General features: G+C 40.9%; 1 protein-coding gene across 2 annotated transcripts in view; it reads right to left on the bottom strand.

The window, feature by feature from the left end:
* The window catches only part of PHACTR1 (phosphatase and actin regulator 1), a 561,725-nt gene that overhangs the window by 220,225 nt on the left and 318,472 nt on the right, over positions 1–23,028 (bottom strand). For both annotated transcript variants that reach the window (XM_012653162.1, XM_012653161.1), the window contains one exon: positions 1,774–1,938. In XM_012653162.1, coding sequence (XP_012508616.1) covers positions 1,774–1,938 — 165 coding nt within the window. The remainder of the gene's footprint in view (positions 1–1,773; positions 1,939–23,028) is intronic.

Here is a 23,028-nt window from a genome sequence, read left to right as displayed (position 1 = left end):
AGGAATGTATGAATGACCAACAGGTTTTATTTTATCACACCTTAAGGGATCTGTGCAATGACAGAGAGTGGAGAATGCAAGAGTCAGGGTGGAGGGACTCAGTGAGAGGGTGATGATTTAGAGATTCATAAAATTCAGAGGTTCATTCTTATCTCAGGAATTAACAAACTATGACAGTAGGGTGTTAGGGTTTCCATTTAAGAAACAAAATCACAGAACATGAACAGGGATGTCTATCATGAGAACCGTTTAAGATTTCAAGACTTTTTGCAACTTTTCTGTTATTCTCTTTCTTTCCCCAAAGCAATTAGGATTAATATTCTCAGATCTGCAGACTGACATTCAGGTACAAGAAGCAGATCATCTCCTATTTCAAGGTTAGTTTGGGGGTGAGACAAGGAGGGAGGAAATCCAAGAAATAGAGGAGGTGATGATTCTGAGTAGAAGAGAAGGTAGGTTGAGTTTTTGAGGATGTAGAAGAAGGAAATGAAAGCCTTGGGGTAGGCCTGGGGATGACTGGGCACATAGTTAGAAAAATCACAACAAAGTTCTACAGGCTGACTTGTGTCTCTCCCAGATTCCTATGCTGAAGCCCTAACTCCTTTAGGGTGATGGTATTTGAAGAGGGGGATCTTTGGGAGGTAATTAGGGTTAGATGAGATCATGAGGGTGAGGCTCTCATAATGGGATTAGTGCTCTTATAAAAAGGGACTCTAGAGAGTTTACATTTTCTGTGCATACAAAATGAAGAGGTCATGTGTGTGCCCAGAAAGATGGCGGCCACCTACAAGCCAAAAGAAGAGGCCTTGGAATAAAACCTACTTCACCAAAACTTTAATCTTGGATTTCCAGCCTCCAGAACTGTGAGAAATAAATTTCTATTGTGTAAGCTATCCAAGCAGACTAAGACAAAAAACCAAAAAGAATCTGCGTAGCTCTTCCACCAACTCATCTCAAACCCAACAGGGTGAAATCACAACTCTTCATGTCTTTCCCTACTTATTTAAAAAGTATCTGGCTAAGGCACCACATAAACTCTCCATAAATATTAACCCTAGTGAGGTGCTATTCTTACCCCTATTTTATTGACAAGGAAATTGAGGTACAGCATTAAATAACTTGAGCAAGGTCACATAGCTGGCACGTGTCAGAGCCAAGATGTGACCCAGCAGCCTAACTTCAGGATCTATGCTCTTACTACCTTAGTGGTGCTGACTTTCTCCACATTTCTTTGCTGTCCACTGAGCTAGGAACTGCATAGTTACCTCTGCCACTACAATGATGATTCATTTCCATTCTGTTTCCCTGCCATGTCCAAGAGTCATTTACTCAAGATTTTTCCTCCATGAAATAACCTATTCTTATCTGCCAACGACCATATATAACTTATTTTCCGCTGTGTGTTCACTTTTACTGGAGAAGTGAAAATAGGATGAACAATAAGAAATGGATTGTCAATGCTAGAATGAAAGCATTCAATGATAGAAAAGGTGGGGTTCTAAATTCAGATTATTTATAGATCATATAAAAGTAGTAGTTCTTTACTTAAAAAAAGCAAACAAACAAAAAAGCCCTGAGATACAAGAAAACACATAGGATATAAAAGTCATTCTTCATCATATTGAAGAATTATTAAAGACAAGAGCAATCCTAAGGCTTGATTTTTCCCTTTGGTTCAGACAGCCTATAGTAATTAAATTCTACTAATTGAGATATAGAGTTGAAGTCAACAAACACCCAATGAGAAATGCAAGAAAAAACAAATCATCTTACCTGCTGATGTGTGTTTGAACTTCTCGCTTTTCTTCTTCCTCCATTTCCAAGGCTTGAAAATCCTCCCCAGGTTGGCAAACTTACTTCTCCTCCGGATGGGGGGGGTGTGGGTCCCTGGGACCAGGGAGTCAGAGCGCATGGCAGCCAGCCTCTCCACTTCCTCAGCTTGTTTTTCCCAAGAAAGAGATGGAAATAGAGAGAGAAAAAAAGTGTTAAAATGGAAACCTCACAGATGGCCAGTGTTTTCCATGGTTACAGATAACAGAAACCACATGACCAGAGCTCCGTTTCTCTTTTTGCCTTTTGGAATGGAAGTCATTCCGATATGTTCTAAAGGCTGGGGACAGTCGGCCGAGGACCAGTGCTTCAGAACACCCCAACCTTCACTTAGACTTGAGGAGGAGGGTGGGGAGGGCTCTCCTGACACATCAGAAACTCCCCAATGAGGCAAGGAGAGGCCATCAAAAGATTCAAGTGAGCGTCAGTGTAACTACTGGTCCAGCGATTTCTCAAATGAGACTTGGCAGATGCAATCGCTATAGCACTGTCTGCTGAGAAAAATGGAGGGAGAAAACATTTGTCAACTGTCTATTCCAAAGCCAATGTCTCCACACCCACTGCTCTCCACTTTCTAGTACCCTCCTTTCCCCAGGCCCTCAGAAGCCCTGAAATCTGTTAAGCAAGTGGCTCTACCTTAGGGTTACTGACTGATTCCAGAATCACTCACATTTCCATCAGATTTTACAATTGCCTTAATTCCACCAGTACTTTTTCTCCTGGAGTCTTGCTTAAAAAAAAAAAAAAAATTCCTAGAAATTGAGAACTGGGAGTATCTTTGGGGAACATCTAGATTAATCCCAATAACTGAACATTTGAGTATATTAAGACTTTAGATCTCTTAATGCCTAGTGGATGCTCCATGAAAGGCCACAATCATCACATCCGCTTTTTGCCACATGGAATAAATATTACAAACTCTTTTCCAAGTTACACAAGGATTTATGTATTCCAGTGAGGTAAATATACCCAAACTTGAATTTTTAAGAAGAAATAATCCGAGAAAATAACCTCATTGGCAAAAATCAAGGGAGTGGAAGGAACTCAATTTTCCAGAAAGGAAAATTACATCTGAAGCTGTGGCAAATCCCAAATCACTCTGTTTCGCCTCAATCACTGTCCCTCAGAAAAATCACCCAGAGTTTTGTGACTTATGCAGTCCTTGCAAGCTCAACCTGTGGCCTGACGGTCTACCTGTTGTGGTCTGAAATGGTTTTAACTCAGGAGACCCATTCATTCAACAAGTACGTATGGAACCTCGACCGTGTGCCAGGCAGGGTACAGCGGCCATTGTATCAGTGACAGGCGTGATGGGTTGGTAAAGGCTCCTGGCGGCAGGACTGAGAGGAAGTAGACGGACTCGAGAGACGTGTTGGAAGGGAAGTCAGCAGGGCTTAGAGACTGAGTGAGTGACCTGAAGGACAGGAGGAGACCATTCCCAGTTCCCAGGTGCGTGTCAGCAGAGCGGCACCCTTCATTCACTGGGACAGGGAACACAGGGGTAGGCACAGGTTTGGGGGTGAGGGCAGCGATGATTTGGGCATGTTGCAATGAAGAGGACATTTAAACCTTTGACTATGTGTTCAATGCACTGGGAGCTCCTTTTTCCAATCATTTAGTCAAGTGGTCACTTAATTCTCTGTCAGATGCTGTGATCATTCCTGGGGAAGACACACAGAAGTACTGGACACCGTCTTGAGCACAGGGTCTTGAGGAAGAGACCTCAAGCGGGAGGATCAGTGTGTAAAAACACGCCACAACAGGGCGACAAAGTAAAACTCAACAGAGGCAAAGAGGAGAAACCGACTAATTCTGCTTCACAGTGTTGGAGAAGACCCAAGGGAGGTCATTTTGGGCTCGGTTTTGAAAGAAGAAGGACTGTTCTCCCTGCAAGGGGAAGAGGGAAGAGTGGATCCCTGGGAGTTGAGAAACAGCCTCAATGAACAGAGAGTGAAAGAGCATGAGACGCCTGGACACTTTAAGGACCTCAGTGAACCTGAAACATCAGTTACTTTTCATGAGATAAAGCACCAGTGGTGAGAGATGGGGGTGGGAGGGCCTAGAGCCAGACCATGGAAGCTTTTGAAAGGTTTATCCTCCAAGCAGAGGGATGAGGATGAGAACTTAAAAACAGGGAATTGACATTACATTCAACCAATATATACTGCCTGCTCACTCTATACCAGGTGCTTAGGCTACATCGGTAAACAAAACAGATAAAAATACCAACTCGTGGAGCTTACGTGGGGAGGTGGGGGAGGGGGCAGACAATAAACACTGAAACCAAGTAAATTATAGAGTATGCTAGGAGCTACATGCTTTGGGGGAAAAAATAAAAGAACAAGTGGAACCCATTAAAGGTCAAGGGTCCCGGGGGGAAGGTCGGCCTGATTGGGAAGTTACATGGTCACCATGCAATTACATTTGTTTCTAGGCATATCGCTGCAGCAGCCAGAGGACCCTGACTGAAGTGTGAAGAAACAGTTGGCAGAGGGAACAATAAGGAGGCCACTGCAATCTCAGTAACCAGGATCCAAGCAGAGCAGTGACAGAGGAACAGAGACAAAAGATGAGACTCAGGCAGGTGGGAGTATCGGCAGATTTGGTCGTTTCCTGGATAAACGTGAAGCAGCGCTTAGTAGCAAGGATGGCCAACATTGTTGGTTTTCACTACTAGGTCAATGTGGTAATTTTATGTATTGTAAAGAAGGAAGAAGTGGGATAGGATGGTGGCTCAATGACAAGGACTTCAGAGCCAGATAATGCAGCCATTTTGCAAAGGCTCTGTAGGGGTTTGGATTTTATTTCCTGTTGAGAGGAAATTTGCCAGGTTGGGAGAGGGGAGACTGGATCTGGCCAGAAGTTGAGCTGCAAGAGCCAGTAGAGAGTGAGGGATGGAAGATGTAGGAAAGAGGTTGAGAAATTTATGAAACAGAGTTCTTAGGAAGGAGACCAGGAGGTGGGGTCAAAAGTACACGGAGAAGCATTAGTCGTAGGAAGACTTTACGCTGAGCAATTGAAAGTTTGAACTGAGGTCTCTGAACACAAAGGCACAGATCAGATGTGGGCCTCAGGGAGATTAATCTAGCAGCAATGGGTAAAATGGATTATTGGAGGTGGAAGGAAGAAGATAAAAGACTCAGAAGTCTTAAGTAAGTTTGGGTTGCAGAATGGCTAAGGAAAGTGGTTAAAAAAAGGCAAAAACAAACAAAAAAACAAAAAACAAAAAACAAAACACAGCTACAGTAAGGAATAAGAAAGGAAGTCTAATACGGTGTCGGCTGTGTGAGTTGGTGCTTCTTCAACAATGCGGGTAGTTGGGTGGAGCCACATAGGTAGAGGCAATTGTGGGAAACCACAGCAAAGAGGTTTTGAGTCCAGGAGAGAGGCCACATCAACATAGTCTGGTGATCTGATTCCCACAAGGTCACGTTCTCTTTCACTTCCATCACTTTTTCCCCATTTCTTACCTGAATTTACAGTCTTACAGTTGCTCGTCCAGATTTTACAAGTCTCCAAACCTATATTCTCACCCCTTGCCTCCTGCCTTCAAATCTGTACTTTATACTCTTACTAGATTACTTTTCCAGAAGCCTGCTCTTTGCAGAAACTGTCAGCGGCTTCCCAGAGCATATAGTAGAAAGTTAATTTCCTGCCTTGGTCTTTGGCAATCTTGACCTGAGTATGCTGCTCAGAATTATCTTCTGGGACTTCTCCAAACACAGGCTGCAGCTGGAATGAAATAGTTCCTGTGGCAGCAGGCTCATCCTGGGATCTCTGTATCCCAAGGGACTTCTGGCGGGCCCCATCGAACCACTGATAGGCAAAGTTTCGTATGTATTTGGGGTCCTGAATTTGGCTGGAAAATTTCCTATCTTTCTCTGATTCTCAAAACAGCATAAGACAAAAAAGATAAAATTTTAAAAATAGTCCGAGGATTTTCTGAGTTCAGCCAACTTAAAACATCTACTAAAGGTTAAAGAGAGATTATATACAGAAAGAATCCTTAAAAAAAATCAAGATAGGAATTATTCAGGGTTGCTATTGAGTTTGCCTCTCATAGTTGGCACTCAGAAACGACTCATCAAATAGATAAATGAATGACTGCAGTTTGATTTGGTTCATAAGCATCTCAAGAGGTGTGAAAACAAGTATCACTATTTGTCTTAAGAAAAATGCACCATTGGAGCCGAAAGGCTGTTTCACAATCACATCTTTATGAAATGGAAACAAATTATTCTGAAATTGCTACATTAAAATAATTATAAGAAATTAGGAGAGCCTTTGAAAAACCTAGAGTGGCAAGGAGCAGACAGAGCATTATAAAGGCATAATTATAACTCAGTAATTAAATGAATCCGTAATAACTATATTATTAAATTCAAGATGTTTAGCTCTTAAGTACAGTAGATTATTGAGCAGGCTGGATTACATCAGGTTTAGCTGATTTATATTTGAATCACCCATATTACATTTTCCCCCAATTCATTTGACGGCAGAGCCCGCTCTCAGCCTGACTGCTTTGCCATCAGGTAACGCAATCGGAAAGCTTAAGAGTGAGGAAAGAGGCCAACTCGTGAATGGTGAATACGTTTGAAAAGGAAGGAAAACAAAACAAAACAAAACAAAAAACAGGGCACAGAATAAAGTGGTCTCCTACCACAGGGACCAGAGAGGGAGCAGGATGAAGGCAAGTGGGAGAGGAGGGGTGCAGACAGGTGTGTTTAGGAATCATAAACAGCCTCCCTTGCTCAGGCCCACTGGAAGTTGTTGCTTCCTTGTGCTGTGAGAGAGGAGTGGGTTGTCCGAAGAAAATGCTCACTTACACATGACCTGGCTCCAACGTCACCTGCCAGCACCAAGCATGTTGGGTGAAAAGGACTGAGGGGGACAGCTAGCCTCAGCCATGATCTCCAGAGCTCTTTCCAGCTCTACCACCCAAGAGGACACTCTTTGAGAGACCAGCCGGAGGCTCCCTTTGATGACACGGCTGGGTTTTGTTTTAGCCACGGAGGTAGGAAATGGTTAGGAGATTATTTTTCTTTCTCTTTAGAAAAGCCAGAAAGAAAATACTTGATGTAGGCATGATTTTAATTACCAAGTGCACGGAAGCCCAGCCCTTGTGGTAGCATGGGGTCGCTCCCGGTGGGTTCAGGTGAGAACAGGTGGGCCAGGGTGCTTCAGCAGAGACCCTTACGTTATATTTCTTACTGTGGCTTGGCTTTCGAAAGGCTCATCCAAGGAAAGTATGAGTACTAACTTTGGCTTACTGCTGGCCTAGAAAGTATGAGCTGTACAGCATCCCACAAGGCAATCTAGAATGAGGGAAGCCATGGTGTCTGTGCTGTCCGATATCTAGCTGGAGTGAGCCCCAGAGACAGAAGGAGCAGGCCACTGGGGGCCCCACTGGAGCTCTCTCCATGTGCCACGTGCTCCTGGGGGTTTTGGAGGGCCTACGATTCTCATGTATTAGATTCTCGTTTCTTAACTCCAAGTAAACTAAGTAATAGAGTGCTTATGTCACAGGATCTGATGACATTCACTTTTCCTCCCAATTAGAAGCAGTTACAAATTCCTATTTCACCACCCTAGGAACGGGAGCCAAAGAATGGGATGGAGGTGAGGTCGACGGTCAGCTCGCTGCACCAATGTGCTCAGGGCGTGAGCTGGGCACCTTTCTGCGGCAAGCAGCATTGCCTCTTCTTGCTGCTGTAGAATGATGCCACACAGGTACCCAGCCACTCAGTAAGTCCTCAACAATGGCAGCTTTCTCCTTTTGTAAACGTACTCTGATATTTACAGAGCTACTTTATCGTGAGGAAATGAAGGGTTTATACAAATTATCAGGTATATGAGGACAGTATTTTTCCTTTTTCACTCTATAATAAGTTATACCACACTTTCTTATAGAGGCCAGATCTCCTTGAAGAGTTGCTAACAACCTAGGATCGACCTTTACTAACTAGGAGATGTGTTTTTAAAAAAAGAGTGAAACATGTTTATTCTAAAAACCTGGAGCTTCTGCCTTTCCCCATGAGTTGAGGGACGGGATAGGGATGGGGAGTGGAGCAGAGAAGGTTTGGGCATTAGAGGGGAAAGCCATGGGGCAAATGGAGGATCTTTTGGCCCAGAGAGGTTGCCTGGCTTAGGGAACAAACACACACCTAAGGAGCTGGGAGATAAACCAACACTGCCACGTTGCCCAAGAGCTACCCAGACACAGACACGAGTAGGAGGATCGTTGACCTTCATTGCCCTTACCCGTCCTTTCAGCCTCCTCTGCCTCATTCCTTAGCAACCAAAGAGGGATCCAATCAATGTCTATATCAGAACTAAGCTGTGAACACCGACACTGGCTTAGCATATGCTAATGAGATAACAAGGGGTTTATCTGTCTTAATCCAAAGACTGGATAACTTGAGTAATGCAAGCCCCGAGGAGGGTAAGGAGGGAGCTCTGTTGCTCCTCAGCTTCCTGGACACACAGGTAGCTCCCTTTCTACCTGGGGACCACCAGGGGAAATGCCATGTACATTCCCCACAAAACAATACACAGCCATCACGCCACACCATGACATCTGACAGTCTTCCCTATTGCACCTCAGGAGGGACAGGTTTACACTGAGAGAGTTGCCAGGCAGTCTTATTGCAATGAGAAGTGTATTTCTCACAGGTGAAGAACTGGTAATGTGTGTGCCTATACACACAGTTCTGTGGGCTAGGAGATGGTGCGAAAAGAGAGGGAGGCTGCACATACCTGGACCGCTATTTCTCAGCAGATTTGCTCAGGCACTTGGCAAAATTCATTCTTTGCTTCTGGCTCTAGAGAGTTCTGCCTGGTAAAAGGCAGCTTCCTCCACTGCTGGGAGTAGGTCCCTAGGGATGCTTCACAGGCATGCTGCTCTCTCCTGCACCAAGAACAGGCTGAGTTGTCCTGTATTGGTGCCTTGGCAGGACACCAGGACACTGTGATGACGTGCAATGGAGGGAGAAGGGAAGGAAGGGGAATTCATGGATCCATTTGTCCCAAAGATGGCCCAAGTCATGTTTCTGTTCATCTGCTCTTGAAACATTAACTGACATCCAAGAGGAATATGAGAATATCCATAAATCCCAGTGCTCTAGGATGCACCGATTTCAAAGAGAGCAAAGCAGGTGGCTCTACCAGTTCCGGAATCGTAGGCCACTGTATTGGAAAGAGGCCATATGACTGTGACCTCCGGCATTCGGCATATGGTGGACAGGGTTTTCCATTTCCTTCTAACAGGAGGGGAGATTCTGAACAGGACAGTGTTTCCTTAGGCATCGATGATGATGACGATGATAGCGATGATGACAACAACAATAATAATAATAGTGCTAAGTCACTAAGTCTGTGCCAGGCACTGCTCTAAGCACTTAAAATGTGTTACTTTATATTGTATTATGCTCGCATTACTCTTATGAGCTAGTGTTATATATTATCCCCATTTTACAGATGGGGAGATTGAGAAGGGGCTAATGAATAGGAAGAAGTGATTCTCAGAAAAGGCAAGTGCTTTTAATTAAGATGTGTCTGTTTTCAAGAATATCTCCTCCTGGGTGAAAGTCTGGCTTTTTGAGTCTCTGTATTACTGACTAAAGTAAGAGCAGGGCTTCACAGATGAGAGAAGAAATAAGCTTCTTTTTTGAAAAGGCTGCAAAACAGATACCAATATAAATTGATCCTACTCTGCCAAGAGAAAACAAGTGCTGTCTTACCCTACAATGTCATAATATAGATGTACACCCATACGTGGGTGCCCTGGAGGACACCTCCCCTAGGTCACCAGGACATTAGGAGCCAGTAGGACATTCTCCTATGCCACAGGCCATAATTATGAACTCTGCAGGTGCCACTTAGGCCCGGAATAGGCTCAGATCTGCTTCACTTAGAAAATGCTGTGCATAGTGTACAGTGCAAATGGTGTTATGAAAACAGGAAGACATAGGTTCAGATCCAGAATCTACCACCTAATAGCTGCTGGTAATATGAGTTCTTTTTGGCCTCCCAGCAGGGGGCAAGGGCTTCCTGATTGCGCTCTGGAGAGTCGCCCCTCGTCCTCATCTACTCCGGGTGGTTCAGGAAGAGTTCATCTCAGTCCTGAAGCCAGAGGTGGGCATGTGACCCAGTGCTGGCCAATCAGAGTGCTTCATCTCCAGTCTCCAGCCCCAGTAATTCATTCAGGGGAAGCAACGGAGCTTGACCAGGCAATGAGACTCAATTCTGGATTTTGTTGGGACTATTGATAAACATGCTCTTTCAACTGGGATTGCAGATTAGACAGGCTCTAAGCCTAGTAAAAGTAGGGGCCATAAACTGAAAAACCTTCATTCGGTTTTGGTTAATAGTAGAAGAATCTCTAGGTCACAATGACAATCCAGAAACTTTGAGAAGAAACAATCCTGTTATGTCAGATACTTCATATTTTCTCAGTGCTGTGTTGGGAGAATGAAGATATTTATATTCCATGAAAACAGGCAGTCAGTGAACAAATAGCATCACTAACAGACCAAACAGAGAGGGGAAAAGTTCTTATTTAAATTTAAAATTATGTGGGCTCTGTGCTATTATACTTATTGAGATAATAGATGTTATTAGCGAAGTTCTTCCTGAGCTATTCAACACGAAATTCCCGTTTCATCTCCCAGGAATCTAACCTTCAACCACTAACACATATAATGACTACAGAAACTTATAAAACATTCTATTATTCCTTTAATCTATAGAATATATTTGTGTTGGGAACGGAGCAACTTATTTGAATTGTAAATGAACTCCCAAGTCTTGCGTTAATGCAAAGCAACAATCTTTAAATAATGTAGGTTCTTTGTTCATCTTAAAACCTCAGCCCCCACGGTCTGATATTCTTCGTGCAGTTAAATAAATAGCGCCTTTCACGAATTCAGATCAAACCTCAACAAAGCCTGGTTTCTCCTGCAGGGGTCACCAAACTCTTTCTGTTAAGCCAAACAGGAACTACTTTAGGCTTCCAAGGCCATACAGTCTCTGTTGCAAGTACTCAAGTCTGCTGTTGCACCAGGAGAGCTGCCATAGACAAATGTACACAAGTGGGTATGATTGTGTTACAATAAAACTTTATTTATAAAAACAGGCAGCTTGCCCCTCAGGGCCAGAGTTTACCAACCCTTGTCCTGTAGCATGGAGCTGCTGGTAATTTTTCTGCCACTTCGAGGGGAGAGGCTGCCTGAGAACTGAGCCAAGACAAAGGGAAAAAGAGCAGAGGATGACTCTGGTGAGACCAAAACCTCATTACATCATTTGGGCTTCTGGATCCAGCCCTGCCTGAAACCATTATAACCCTGGCTATTTTCCTTATGTGAACCAACACATTCTTTTTACTTAACCTAGATTGGGTTGGGTTCTCTTTTATGTGCAACCAAAAGTGTTCTAATGAATTACTGAGTGACTTAGGAAAGTCCCATCATCTTCCTCTCTGTAAAATGGAGATGATGCTGACTTGTAAAGGTTAATAGGCAAATACTAAGAGTAGCCTTTCAGGGTGTAGAACATGGGCTCAATAAAAGTTATCTACAAGTGAAAAGTCTCCTCTGGTAGCAGGCAGACCACCCGGCCGATAAGGGTTCCTCTAGGGGTGAAGTTCCTTACTACCTCACCCCTAGGATGGCCCTTAAGGCAGGACATGAATTTAAGAAGTTTTGGAGGCTCTGAACTGTGCTGAGACTCTCCAGACCAGTGGGTCTCAAACTTCAGTGTGCGTAAGACTCAGCTGAAGTACTGTTAAAAATTTTGATCCCTAGTCTCCATCTTAGACCTGCTGAGCCAAGAAGTGAATACATAATAAGCAGCACAGGTAATTCTGATGGCGGCATTCTGAGAATCACACTTCAAGAAACACACCTGCGGCATTCCTAAAGAAGCCTAGAATCCCACTCCCTTCTTCCCAACTACATCCACAGCCTTCAGGTGGATGGCTAAGGAGGAAGCTCCGTAATGCAGAAAATCAAGCCATGATGCAGTGGTGTCTGCCAGCCCTCGAACCCTCAAGTCATTGGGAATTCTTTTAAAATTCCTACTGTTCATGTAGTGCTTTATTCTTTCCAAGTGCTTTTAGACCCATTACCTCATTAGATCCTCACAACATCCCCGTTATGGAGGTAGGGTATACATTTTCCTAACTTTGTTTCCCTACGATTGTAACTAACATGCTATTTTCTCTTCTAGGAAGAACCGAATTATAATTTGGCCCTTTTAAGGCTCTGAGAAGGTCTGCAATAAGCCTTTTAAACTCTATTCAACCCTTTGCATCTAAAACTTAATTTAATCACAAATATGGTGGGTTGGCATTTTCCTGTGGGATACCATTAAGGTCTCGTAGACTAGTGTCCCGTGGAACACAACTTGCTAAATGCAGAGTTAGTGGTTTCTTTTGTCCCACTCTATAGTTACAAGAAATGAGACACAGAAGTCAAGTGACTTGTCCAGAATGTGCCAACTCACACAGGGGGTGAAGGTGGTCCAGGATTCCTGAGTCCGGAGATCGTTTGTCAGTCACACACCATGTCTCATTGCATGGCTTGAGAATGAGCAAGGCCAGGCTGTGCCGGCTTTTAGACTCAACCCTTTGCAGTCTTCGTCTCCATTAATACCCTCAAGGACAAGGTTAATACACTCCTAGGCACTTTTTCTCCCTTGAACTCATTCCAAAATCTCATGATAATAGCCACTCAGTTACCTATTAAGTACAGGATGATAGAGAACCTTATGAAACCTTGCATTCCATTTAAGAATCATTTCTAGAGTCTACTTCCTTTTAATCTCAGATTTCTCATTTTCTCCATCTGATGACATTATACAGCTTCCTTATGTATCTCCTATTACAGCCCAGACCAATTTTTCAGTGCCATTTGTCATTTGTGTAGTGACTGAAATCTAAATAGTACTCCTGGAAAGAATATTTTTGCAAGGCTGCTGATTCCTGCTGAAACATCCTTGTTTTCTTTCCCTTCTCCGTGTGTGTATCTTAGAACACATACACTGAGTTTTATTAGTTTTTTTCAGAGGCAACTGTCCTCCTCTTTCGGTCCTGTTAATTCCTTTGGCAACTGTATTATTCTTTTGCATGAAAGATGTTCAATTTTTAAAGAAGTCTCAACAGGTAAAGTCACTGCTTCATTTTGCCCCATAAGAAGTTCTGAATTCACATTTTAATTTAGTGTCTATTTTTAAATTCTTATTTTTCACATTTTTAAATTCTCTTGTCCTAATGATTGAATATATCATCCTCAGAGCCTAGAATGTAGATTCTGAACGTCAAGGTTTCAGTGCCAATCATCACTTAGCTCTGTGGCCATGAGCAAGTTCATTAACCTGTCAGATCTGCATTTTCTTAAGTGCAAAATGAAGATGATAATATCTGCCTCTCTGACTGTATATTATATGAGCACATGAAAACTCTAGCATAATAAGTGGCTGTTGGTGAGTACTCATTAAAGATTTCCTGACCCCAAATGTAGGGTGTTGATTACTTATGCTGGTTACTCTGTATTCAATCTTGATGCCCCCTGCCTCTCACCTGAAGATGTGTGTGTTTGAAGGGGTGCCTCTGTGTCTTACCTAGAGGGCGCCAGAAAGTGCAGTTAATGACTATCCAAGAGGACTCATGCTCTGGAGCATCCAAGAAACTGAGCGGCAATTTTCCCCAAGTTTCTCAAGTTGAATTGTTAGCTAGAATTTGGGCTCACAATATGCCAACCAGTTTTTCCTGCTTTACTTGCAAGATGGTTTTAATTTATATATCATCTTTTCAGTTTTCCTTTAAGCTATATAATGAAATATGTTCTAACTAAATTAGCTCTACTTATGCTCATCCCTTTTTCCCTTCCCCAAATGTTTAAGCATTCAACCATAAGGCATCAGGTCAAGAAAAGGAAAAAAGGGTGGTCACAAGGAATAGGCTGATGTCAGGGATTCCTGCCCTCATACCTGTTCCTTCAGGCGCTTTCGGGCAGTACCAAGGCCCACGAGTGCGTGAGGTTGCAATGCACGGACTCTGCAAACAGTTAAGCATTTATTGTGCAACTTGAATTATAGGATGGGGTTTGCGCAAAAGAAGAGAAAGTTCCTACTCTTTAAAATCCTAAAATGAGAAGTACCACACAAAAGCAGACACTATTTCATTTTTAGAGGAATGTGAAATACATGTGGACATATTAAGCACATATATAGTGAAAAATAATAGAAACTCTTTGCCCTGTGTGACGGAATAATCTTAAAGGTAATTATTTAATGCAAAAGTATCATCTGTTTCTGGAGCCAAACTCAAAATTTAAAAAGAATATCAATATTGGCAGATAATTTCTGAGCACACTTGATTTATTTTAACAGGAAAAGAAACTGCATTTACTTTTACCCATGCCTGGGAATCTCCAAGCACGATAAGTTTCTAAAATGACCTGCTGTCTTTGCATTCCGTTTCTCAATGATTATTGCAACCAGTTTCTGAATTACAGAGCTACTCTCTTAAAAGCAGTGACCATGAGTGACCTCAGACTAGAATCCTGGCTACGTTATCAATAAGCCAGAATAGTGAGGACCAGGTGAGTTAATGACATGAGCTGCAGTCCCTACAAATGATTGTTCTACTTTAGCTACCGGAAAACATTCCTTGGACGGTATCTGAGCTCAGCAGAGACTAGGCAATATTGATGAGAAATTTTACTGCAGAGCTAATTAAATATCAATCTTGGCTATTCTGAAATTTAGTCTGAAAGCAAAAGAAGTCTTTGCCACTGAAACGCAGTATTTGTAGAAAACTATTCCTTCTCTCTCACCAATTCACATTTCCTGCTTTTGATGCTAGAAATTAATGAGAATTAATTTTTTTCAAGATTTTCTCATTCAAAGCATATTCAAATGCTCACTGTGTGCAAGAGGAGTCAATGGCCATCCTCAGAGCAACCATTTGAATAGTGTTTTATCATTTATCAAGCACTTGCCCAGTTACCATGTTATTCGATCCTTACTATAAACCCATAAGAGAGGTGAAGTGAATACTTTAAACCCTGTTTTGCAAAAAACCAAGCTGACAGTGGCAGAGACAGCTGGTTACCTGTCAAATCCATTCTTTCCTTTCTTTTTAGTGAATGCATCTTGATTTTTTTGCCCTGCTAAAAGACTGTTTCCCAGCCTCCTCTGAGGATGTATGTGGCCATATTATGAAGTTTGGCCAATGAGGTGTAAGCCAAAGTGTCGTGAGTGACTTCTGGGAAATCTGCGTCTCGTTTCTTTGATCTGCTTTTCCCTTTATCCAGTTTTCTAGATCAGAGATATGATGGCTGGAATGTGGTAGCCACTTTCGAGGACAAGGGCCACCTCATAGTAATGCTGGAATAGTAAGCTGGGGTCAGCTTGGTCTTTAAGAACTTTGTGCAGCCACCAGACATAGCAGCCTTGAACTGACGGTCTCCACACTTTTACACGAGAGAGAAATAAATCCCTCTCTTGTGTGAGTTATTACTATTTTGAGTTTGTTTTATGCAGCTGAACCAAATCCTAATGCAAAGAAGTAACTTGCCTGAATTTAGACAAACTATATAATTTGTAAGTGGCAGAACATCAAGTGCCAACATACATGTCCACATTTCACTTTCTCTGGCAGGATTTCAGAACCTTTTATAAGCTGTTTCTTAGTTTGTAAAGGAGCCAAACCCTTTCAAGATTTTCTAAAAAATGTTAACACTTGAACATTCATTTAAAAGAAGCCGATCTATAGGAAGACTTTTAGACCGACAGATCGACTTCCCCTGTCCTCTGTAGTACTTTTGTATCTCTCAGGCTTCTATTTAAATCATGGAATTTCCCCAGGGCTCAGCTCTCCCTAGACAATTTCATCTACCCCCCCCCATGGTTAATTAGCATTGATAATCTGAATATTTCTAAATTTATACTTTCAGCCTAGAAGACTCTTCTAATTGACACAATCCTCACCAGCTGTGTAATGCTGACCACGTTACTCAACTCTGGGTCTCAGTTACCACATCTGTGAAATGGGATAATAACAGCATCTGCCTCATGAAGTTATTGTGAGAATTAGATTATTTCATACAAATAAAATATTTGGAACACTGTCTGAATCACTGCTAGTATTACTACTACTCTTCATCTTCAAATAATATTTCATAGGCACCTCAGATTCACTATCTAGAGCGAATTATTCTTGACATTAACCTGATCGTTCTTCAGTAATGGCAATGCCAGTGACCTAATAATTGCTCAGAGAGGAACCCTCAAAGTGCCCTTTTCCCTGACCCCTGCCAGATCCAACTCATTGCCAAGACTGGTCAAAAGTAACTATTAACTATTTTCCATCTCTCCCCACTTCTCTCTTCAGGTAGACCAGTTGTCCCCACCACCAGCTGCTGTGTTCTTGTTTTTGCTACTATTCTCCAAGCTTTCCACACAGCAGCCGGGAATCTCTCTCATCCACATGAGTCAAAGCATGCCACTGTTCTTCCCTAAAACCCCAGTGGGTCCCCTTGCTCTTAAGGCCCCAGATTCTTCACATTAACTGGGAGGTAACACGATCTGCCCCATCTCCAGCCATTCACGGACTCTGTTCTGCTCCTTGCTCTAGTCTTCGAATACAAGAAACCCATCATTTCTGCCTCGAGGACTTTACACCTGCTGTTCTATCTGCCTGGATAATTATCCGTGTCACTGCTGCACACCGGTTTCCTCAGTGATGGACAATGCTGCACCCTTGTCTGCCCATCTCCCTTCTTAGCAGATCACAGATTGTGCTCAGATGTCTGTCTCTTCTCCCCCAGTCCATGAGCTTCCTAGAGGTTGACCCCACTCAGTGCCAGTGGGTGCACCTCCGGTCAGTGATTAAAGAGTGGTCAGTGATCTCTGGTTAAAGGGTGGGAAGGCCACCCACACCTGCCCAGTGAGATCTGTAAGGGTGCCTTCAGGTGGCAAGGCTTCTAAGAACGGTTTCTTTGCTCTTAGAGAGAGAGAAATCATGAGACAGTGCTATCCCCACCTCTGGTCACTATGATGTCAGGATGTGAGACTTAGACTGTTGCATCCACCGTACAAACGGCCTGAGGACAGAGTCCTGCAAAGGAGGGCTGGACAGCGAGTCATGGGGTAATGGAATCAGGCCTGCAGCCTGCCCCACTGACGAATTCATCATGTAAGACAATAATAAGTGACCGTCCTTTTTTGGCCAAGACGCATGGGAACTTCAGTTTCGGCAGCCACCAGCATCCGAACTGACATGCCCCTACCACACTGTTTACTCCGGAGGGCAAGGACTATTTATGACACATTGGAAGCAATTGGTAAATATTTTTAGAATGGATAAATGATGAATGTTTCTGAGAAAAAGATAGGCTCTGGCGTAGGTATATATTTAATACAACATTTCCCATCTCCTGGAATATTCACGGTTAGGACAACAGTCAAAGTTAAGATTCATCCTTTATTTACTGCTAGGCAGCGTCATAGCTGGAGGGGAAGCTACAGAATAGGAGACAGTGTCTACCTCCAAACCACAGGTGAGAAATGACACAGGGAGAATTTTATCACATGCCAGGGAAAGACTAGAGGCTGTCATGTTTCTTTAGACATCTATCTTGATTATAAGTGTTATCCCAAGTTTAACTGAACTAAGACTTTTGCATCGACTTGATTAGCTGGCTTTCCACACCAATCTGTCCCATGTGCCGCAAGAGAATTTGCTGATTTGGGTCAAGTTTGATATATTACTGAAGGGTGACATCACAGACTCAACTCCATTTGTATCTAATAGCATAAAAAGACAAGAACACAAGTGTCTAACCATGAAGGGTTAACTAAACTAAGGAATAACCCTCTAACACATGTCTATGTGGCCATTAAGAAACAATGGACAGTTGTCATTACTCACATGAAAAATTGCCATCACTTGTTCAGTGGAAAATAAGTTGCCAAATATTATGTATAGTATAATTCTATTTTTCTACAAGAGTAGTTTACTTACCTACCTATATATCTAGCTATGCATAGGCATAGGATTCGGAAGAAGAAACTCAGTTAAAAGTGGTTCTACGTGGGTGATAAAAGTTATAGATGATCCCAAGCTTCTCCATAATTTTCATTTTTCTGCTTTTGGTTAGGGGTGGGGAGGGGGGCTTGGGTTTAATCCCATCCTGCCATGTACTAGCCTTGTGCCAAGCCTCAGTAGCCACCTTTGGACAATAGGGAAAATAAGAGAACCTATCTCTCAAATTGTCATGAGGAATGAGTATATGTGAAGTATACAGTAATGATATCCAGCACACAGTATTATAATTATTATATTATGAAAAGTATATCATCATTATTGTAATATGAATATTATGTTTTGTGTTTAAGTCTAACAAATCTACAAATGGTACTTAGGGGAACTTGTGGTTGAGTGCATAGTACATAAAGAAACTTACTGATAACTTCAAATGTGACCTCTCCGACCAGAGGCTGTCGCTGAGGTATGTGTGATGCAGCATTTAAAAGCATGGCTTTGGAGTGGACAGACATGCATCTCATGACCTAGCAAATTTTGTCACTTTAAAATGGGAAGAATAATATTTTCTTTATAGGGCTGTTGTATTACAAAAGATAATGCACTTAAATGCCTAACACAGTTCTTGGCCATAGTTAAGAGCCCCCCAAATATTAGTATTATTATAAATTCATAGTAAAAGTTACATGTTAAATATAATGAATTTTGCCTTGGCATTCCACTAGTTATAATTTTTACCTAAGCAATTTATTGCATTTTCAAATAGGGCTGTAGGGATTATTTAAACAGAAACTAGAAAAATGTACGATGGTTTGTTGGGCTTAAAAAGAAAATCACATAACTTTTCTGGAATATTTATGTTTTGAAAGAATATAACCCCTTATCTAAAAAGTGGGGAGGGGGATGAGGGAGATTCTGAGAGGAGGGTATATAATAAAATAAGTTCCAATTTAATTGGATGCCAAATTCCTCTTTATTCTTTAGGATTTAATTTATGTGAAAATAGCACTCTGGTGAAAAATGGAAGTATAGTATTTGTAGACTAATAAAAAACAACAGCCTATTAACTGGTATTATAAGACATTTACAATTAATTTTTGTCTTGGGAAAATAAAATAATTTGGTTTTTAATCTTATAGCTAAATTGACTAGAAAAGCAAAGAGTAATTCAAAGACATTCGCAATGTTATCATGCAGTGCACAAAGCAAACACTCTATGAATCCTTTGAAGGCTTTAGGGGCATTTATTTAAATGGAAATTGCCTCATATCTGGTGTAGATCCACCACACAGAAAGAAATTAGGCACTGTGAAGTCAATATTTTCATAGGTTTTCTAACAGCATTTGATATTTGTTGAGCTATCCTTCAAGAAACACTGAAAGTAATTTCTTTATCTATTTCCTGGCTTTTCGCTACCCAGAAAAGGAAATCTTTTTGCTATTCATACTCACTCAAATGCAAATAATTGTTCCCTTTTATACTTATAAAAAAATTAGATGCACTTACAGAATTGAGCTGGTTTAAGAAAGATTCAATTCAGGAGGACAAGTCAGACTAAGGAAATCCTTTTTGACAAATGGAGAAGCCCCGGTGAGAAAATTTAAGTCTGGCAAATAAGTCCTCTCTATGACACTGATACAACGCCAGCCCCAACCCCCAAACCAATAATAGGAATTTTTAGAAATTATCTGTAGAACTCAGCCACATATCCACTGGGGGAGAAACAGCAGCTGTTCATTTTGAGCTCTTTCTCAGCTCACCAAGAGAGCAATAACTGAACTTCTAAGATAAAATATGAGAGGAAGCGGTTTGGAGAGAAAATAAATCTATATTAAGTATTTTAACAAAAGTTGATTTCTCCAATGCACTGCCTTTTATGAATTCAATTCAAACATTTATTGAGCACCTGCTATGTGTGCAGCTTTGTGGACTAGATGAAGATAGTCCCTGCCCTTCAGAAGTACTCACAATACTGTGGGACATACATGTGCGCACACACACACACACACACACACACGTGTGCACACACACATCTATTGGCTTAGACAAGATATGGAGAAAACAATTTTCCGATTTTCTTAAAGATAAGATCATACAGAGATTTTAGAAGAAATATTTCTTGGGACTATTTTGCTTTATTATATTTGACATAAAGTATAAACAATTTTATTAAAAGCCATAAACTAGTTCACTTTTAGGGTACTCTGAGGGACAGGAGGAAGACAAGCCAGCTCTATCTTTATAGAACCAAGAAAGCTCTTTTCTAGAATAATTCGTACTGTAATAGTTGGAGCAACTTTTATGGCAGTAGCCATGTTTGCATGAATTAAGTTTGAAAATTCTAACAGATTAAAATCAATACTGTGCATTTTCCTTTCTGGTTCTAAGGCTGACCAACTAGGATAAACAGCTAGAAATAAACACCATTATATGGTTGTCTTAAAATTTTTCCTTACCTAGTTGCCAATAACTGCTATGTATGGCTGTTTGTGGAAGGAACCGATGACATCATGGTGCATTTTAACGAAGTGTGCCCATACAAAACAACTTGTCCATAAAAGCAGCAATAATACTTTTATGTATAATAGCATCATGATAACAGTAGCCAGGATATGTCAAGCCTATGCAGTCACTGCATAGTAAAATGAAAAGTCACTACAAATAGTTACATGTCTACAGTTTAGTTAAGGCTAAAAAGAGGAGAGAGGGACAAAATACTCTCATTTCATTCTTCTAAATCACTTCCTTGCCAAAAAGCAATAATGAAAGTTTTGTCGACATTAAAAATCTAAAGTTCAAGAGTTTGAAGGCCATTTTGTGTTATTTCTAATTTTTTGAAGTCTGGCCGGGGTGTTCTCCAGAGTTTTCTCCTTATATACGCCGTTGGGCAAGTTAAGATTGATGCCTCAGCACTCTAAAGAAAAATGAAAGCATGTGAGGAGGAAAAGAGAAGTCAGGTTCATTTTCATGACATTTGGAAATAAAAGTGAAACACTTTTATCAAGTTTCACAAAACTGAGACTTTCTCTAACTGGAAATTTTGACCCAAACTCAAAATAACACAAAACAATAACAACAAAGATCCTTTCATATAATTTTCCATGTTCTCAAACAAAAATTTCATGACGAAGTTTGTAAATATCACATGAACATACAAGGCACAAGGGATATTTTGTACACACGAATAAAAATCGAGAAAATACTGTTGTAAACACAGCAATAATACGATTTGACTCTGCTCAACAGCCATGAGCTCATAAGGACTGAGGGCTCAAAAATAAGAAAGACTTTATCATTCATTTATATAGGTCCTCTTCTATAGTCAAATACTATAAAATAAAGTGGGAGAGGGGAATGAAAGCAAATTATTACAAATAGATTCAGAATAAAACAAATAGGTCGAATTTAAAATAATCATGTTTTAGGAAAGCCAACATTTAAAATACTGTGGGCCACAATTATTTTTCAAGGTACTGTGTTCAGTGAAAATTATGTTTTTTTAATAAATGATAAATATAGAATAGACTCAGGAATAATTTAGCAAAATTATTCTCAGGCCATATAATATCAGAAAAATATCTCCCTGGGTAATTATTCTATAGCATTAGGTAAACTATCATATTCCTGAATTGGTCTCCCTGATGCTGAAAATTTGGTATTTTATTAGACTAGTAATTATTAATATATAACTCTTAGAATAGTGATACGGAAAACTGCATATGTTCTACCATAAATATTTTTAAGACAACTTAAATACTGACACCTTTGATAATTAACCCTACTATTACAGGTTAAACAGACACATTTCCATAGAGCACTTGGTGTAAGATCTATTAATAGTAAGAAGTATAAATTTGACTTCATCTTTCTTACCACCATTGTATTTCTTGGGTAAAGGTTAGTCAAAAAGAAAAGTGGTAATTTTTGATACTTGTTTTAAAGACATGAGTAATATCAAACTTATTTTATAAATGAAATACACACTAAAAATAAATGAACCTCCTCCCTCAGGTAATATAGCCAATATGCCAGCATTTACCTGGAAAGATATCCTGGTAGACAGGTAGAACAATACTCCTCATGTACTCCAAAAGGCCATCCCTTCCCAGCCACATATGATGTGACACATTACTAAAATAATCAGTGGTCATGCTACATGTGAAAACCACCAAAAAGATTTACCTTCGTACCAATATGAGAAAAATCAGACCAAAAAACTATTGCTCTGCTTATTAAAGTTTTAAATGAAATTTGCTTCAATTAAACTAGTGGTAGACTTGTACCACTCTTAGGTTGTAATTACATTCAGCGTCATTAAGCAGTATGAATTACATCAACCATTAGCTTAAGCAAGATGCATAAAGACTACAAGTGAACAGCAGCACAATGAATGTATTGCAACTTTCAGTCCTAAACAAGACAAACATTGCATAGGGATGGTCACCATATTTTCAGATTGAAAAATGTGAGGATAAGTGGGCTTCCAAGGTATATCTGGTGGGTCAGTGGGGCAGAATATCTGAAACTAAGATTATCCTGAGAAATCTTGCATGTATTACAATAGGAATGTTATTATTGCTTCGATAAGTTGGCACATAATGTCACGAGGCACTATTAAATCATCAGTCTATATCAGTAGTTCTCGACCAGAGGCAATTTTGCCTCCCACATGACATTTGGCAATATCTGGAAATATTTTTGATTGTCACAACTGGGGTGGGGCGTTCTTACTGGCATCTAGTGGGTAGAGGCCACGATGCTGCTAAACAACCCGCTATGCACAGTCTTCCATAATAAAGAGTTACCTGGCTCCAAATGTCACACTGTTAGTAAATCCTGCTCTCTACACCTCAGAACACATAATTCGAAAGAAGCTAGACCTAGTCAAATAAGTTCTGCTTTCATGTCTATGTATTACTGAATGATCATTGCCTCAGCACATAAATGACTATCTATAATGAGTATTCTTAATATGTAGAACAGAGACTATTCTTCACTACCAACAGACAGCTGTTTTGCATGTGTGATTTATGTTGTTTCAGCTATACTATAAACAGATCATTTTGCAAAGCAAATGGCTTGACTAGTTTTAACATTCCTGGTTTATGAGCAATGGATTCCACTTGAGGGAATCCCTAATTATCAGAGCCAA

Source organism: Propithecus coquereli, unplaced genomic scaffold (genome assembly GCF_000956105.1).
Source record: "Propithecus coquereli isolate 6110/MARCELLA unplaced genomic scaffold, Pcoq_1.0 Scaffold416, whole genome shotgun sequence".
In the NCBI taxonomy this organism is placed as follows: Eukaryota; Metazoa; Chordata; class Mammalia; order Primates; family Indriidae; genus Propithecus; species Propithecus coquereli.
This window is presented reverse-complemented; position numbering and strand designations above follow the sequence as displayed.